The 4,133-nt window shown below is 38.7% G+C and overlaps 1 protein-coding gene across 2 annotated transcripts in view; it reads right to left on the minus strand.

Moving 5' to 3' along the window:
• SYTL5 (synaptotagmin like 5) overlaps positions 1-4,133 on the minus strand; it is a 105,183-nt gene that overhangs the window by 52,759 nt on the left and 48,291 nt on the right. For both annotated transcript variants that reach the window (XM_025205200.1, XM_025205192.1), the window contains one exon: positions 482-597. In XM_025205200.1, coding sequence (XP_025060985.1) covers positions 482-597 — 116 coding nt within the window. The remainder of the gene's footprint in view (positions 1-481; positions 598-4,133) is intronic.

Genomic DNA, 4,133 nt, shown 5'->3' on the forward strand with positions numbered 1-4,133 from the left:
AGTAAAGAACTCTACTACCGAGAATTACAACTTGAGTTCCATGACTAACATGAAGAAATAAGGTAAAATAAAATAGTTACAAAAGGTGAATGGTGGGCTCCTAGAGCTTTCCGTACACCCAAGACCCTATATCACGAATTAGGAATTTAGTTTGCTATTAAATACATTTGCTTGGACTAAAAGCTTCTGTTCAGATTGTAAAACTGTAATCTCTTCAGGGAAGGCATATATATATATATAAAAAATTTCATTTTGTGCCTACATCTTGATTTTCTTATTTACGATACTAGCAATTCACTAAGCACATAAACACACACACAAAGAGGAGTGGGGGAAAGGGCTAGTATAAAATTACTATTAAAATCCAGAAAGATGATAATGCATTCCATAGCAGGAAAGATAAAACCCAGAATTATTAAAATATTTTTACAACAAGCATAATATTTCAGTGGACAATTTAATTTTATGTTCTTATTATTACCTGGGACCTTGCGTAGGATGGACTGTCTGACAACATCAGTTCCAAGGATGTTGGACTGCTTGTAGCGCTTGGCCCTCTCTTCAAAAAACCATTCCCCTGTCACTATCCTTAGTTGTCTATAACGGAAAAGAAGAAAAAAAAAAAAAGCAGATGTGCACATCTTAGCTGATCCAACCAGTCAAAACTGTTTCTTGAGTGCTAAGGTTGTCATATGCCATCACACACATACAGCTATGAATCATGCTTGCACAATAAAAGTAAATGATCAAATCCTGATTGTAAAACCTAACACAGCATAACAGAGCAGAAAGTGTCAAAATGCTCCCCCTCCCAAGTATGATTAATAGTTCTTGAATTAATGACTTTTTGAATAAATTTAAAATTTTCAGTTCTCAGAAAAAAAACCAACCTGGAAATCCAAAAATTTTGGTTAAGAGGTTTTTTGGGGGTTTTGGGGGTTTTTTTTGGCGGGGGGGGTGGAGGTTAATGAGTTTTACATAAAATATTTTCAGCTTTTAGATTAATATATTGACCAAAACCAATTTAAAACAAGCATATTTTGTGTTTGTTGAAAAAGCACATTAACAGCTAGGAGCAGAGGAAGAACTGTGGGCATAAGAGCAGACTCATACACCCTCCAGAACCTGTTATCCAGGGCCCTTCCGCCTTTACTGCAGAAGTTGGGAGGTGAATAGTGAATAAGAAAGGAGAGTGCAGGAAAAGAAAGGATGTTTTTTTCTGCCCTAAGAAAACTATTATATCTCTGCCTGTACCACAAATTGCCCATGTAATACTGCCCCTTAGGGTACACAGAGACATTTAGGAAAGTTAGGGGGAGGTCAGATTGAATTAAAAATTGCCATCTGATCTAAAATAAATTGGGAATGGGGGGCTGTGGGGAGCCTGGGATGATTGGTGGAGCAAGTGGGGTCTGTGGGGAGGATAGGGGATTGGGAGGAGAAGAGGGATCTTCAGGGGGGATTGCAGAGGGAGGGCAAGTGGGGTCTACAGGGGGAGCCTGGAGATTGGCAGGTGGGGTCTGAAGAAGGGGTCAGCAGGCTCCACTTTGAAGCGTCTTCATCTGAACCCTCATGTAATGCGGGTTCAGATTGTCGCAGGATCAGGCTCTTTTAAAGTGCACTGCAGCTGTATTTTTCTGTAAGGGCACAGCTGTAGAGCACTGTCATTGGCTGATCATGCAACAAAATGTTACTTGTGTCAGTGCCCTAACTGTATCGTCCACACCTGGGTGAACTAAGTTAGATCGGGTGGCCGTTTTTACTGTAATCTGATCTCTCCCTAACCTCCCTGAATGTCTGTATGTGTCCTTAGTGGCCAAACATAGCTTTTTTGGTTTAACATTTTCTGGATACCCAGTGGGAAATCTTAGGTCATATTTACACAAGTACTGAGCACTCAACTGAAGTTTATCAGAGTTGTGGTATGAACATATAAAGTGCTTTATGTAAATGCTAAGTACATGGCAACCTAACACTAGATGTTTCAAATTGAGCACCCAAAAATTAGTGGATGATTTGGATCTTCATTTCTCTCTGCCACAGGTCCCCAGATTAAAAATTGAGGGAAAATTATATCACAAGATCTCACAGAGGTGTTGTGATGGACCAATACAAACCTCAACACCTTCTGCTCCAAGTGAAGAAAAGCATGCCATATGTAACAAAAATACATAATCATTGTTGCACCCAGATGAAAATAGTCTTTTCTGTTAATCCAAGCTTACATGTTCTCTAATAAAATAAGAGTATATGAGCTTTAAAAATTATTATTAAAACATTTGAGTGGACATGAAGTTTTCTGGATTGACCTATTCCTATGAACTGCTTTTCATTGTCATCAGATTACAAAAGCAAGATAAGGCAATAAGCTTTTACTATTACATTTGCAGACATTTTGATTTCTTTTGGACTTTGATTTTTTTTAAATCTATAATAGTAGCGCTCAAACATGCATATTCCCTAACTAGGTGAGAATTGATTTGATGCGATTCATCACTGATCACAGGGCCCTCTTTATGCCTTATACCTAGGAAAATCTCTCCTTTAAATCATGTGGAGCTTTACCTGAGTAAGGAGTACTGACAGGTTCCCCACAAACATTTGTAATAACATTTATCCTCCTAAAAACTAAAATATGATTCTCCTTCTCATGTATGTTAGGGAATACATGCAAGTCACAGAAAATCTAACTTTGCAGGAGTTGTAAAAGATTATGAAACAAGTCAGACTATTTCTTCTAAACCTAGAGGCAAATTTGTACAAGGTAGAGCTGGTGCCCTAGATTTAGGCTAGGAAATTCTGTATCCCAAAAACTGGCTAGCTGAAGAAATTTGCTGTCCCTGTAATCAAGCTAGTAAGCTTGTTTGCTGTAATGTCATGGGACTCAAGCACAAAACAGTGCAAAATGAAGCTAAAGTGATTTTATTTTGAGTGAATACTCACTGGGTAATGCTTTTAGCCACCCATTTTTACACAGTGGAAGAAACAATACTTAAGCATAATGAACCCATTTACTGCTATTTGCAATTGTAAAACTAGCAATTAGCATAAAAACCTATCTTATAGAAAATAACAGTGCTGAATGGGGTTGCTTTGATGCCTGCATTGGGTGGGAGGGTTGAAAATCCTTTTATGTGCTAGAGGGGGGAGGGGGACAATGTTTTGCAGAGCAGTAATTTTGACAAAGTTTCCTAGTTTTGAGCTTTAGCCAGGCACATAACTTAGACAGATGCTACCAGTTGAAAATGTTTCAAAAGGAATCCATATGGCAACTTTGAAGATTGGTTTTGTAAACATTAATATTTTGTTTAGACAACTATAACTTTTATTTTAAAAAGTCATCAGGTTGGTGTACAAACATGGACACTTGAGAGAAATAAGGATTTATTCAACCAGCAAAGGTTGTATTTCCATAACCCTTTCCTATTCAAGAATGTATTCTAGTAATTGCCTGAGAACTGTAGAGCTAGAGAAAAGTGGCAATGCATTCAGCCACTCACTAAACCCTGATTAGAAGGGTGAAGCACAGGGGCGGACAATTATTTTGGGCAGAGGGCCACTTACTGAGTTTTGGCAAGTCATTGAGGGCCGCATGACAGGCAGCCCAGGGAAATTAAATATTAATTTTCTAAATTTTTAGGGGCCCTGTGGACTGGATAGAATGCCCCGGCAGGCTGCATCTGGCCCCCAGGCCGCATTTTGCCCACCCCGGTGAAGTGTGTACATGCCCATCCTGAAGTATTTCTGGTCCAGAACAAACCCAGGCACAACTTGTCCAGGGACAAATGCAATGTCTTTTCTAGACTAAGATTATGAATTAGCTTCGTTTGGTGGTCGATTTGTTAAGCCAGATAATTTTTTAAAGTATGTTGAAATTTGTAGGTTTGAGAAGCATTCTTGTCCAGAGGGGGAAATAAAACTTGTGACTTCTTCAAAGTCTATATTTTTTCTTCATAGGTTTGGCATTGTTGGTGGAACCACACATACCTGCATGTCCTAGTCAGAAGATCTGTGAAACAGGTTTTTGAAAGCCTCTGAATGCTCGGTATTCAATGTAACCTGTATCAATGTAACCAGTAGAAATTGTATTCCCAGGTTTGCCTAAGCAAAAGAGGATGCTTTATCTGTTGGGT

This window comes from Alligator sinensis, unplaced genomic scaffold (assembly GCF_000455745.1).
Source record: "Alligator sinensis unplaced genomic scaffold, ASM45574v1 scaffold243_1, whole genome shotgun sequence".
Lineage (NCBI taxonomy): Eukaryota > Metazoa > Chordata > Crocodylia > Alligatoridae > Alligator > Alligator sinensis.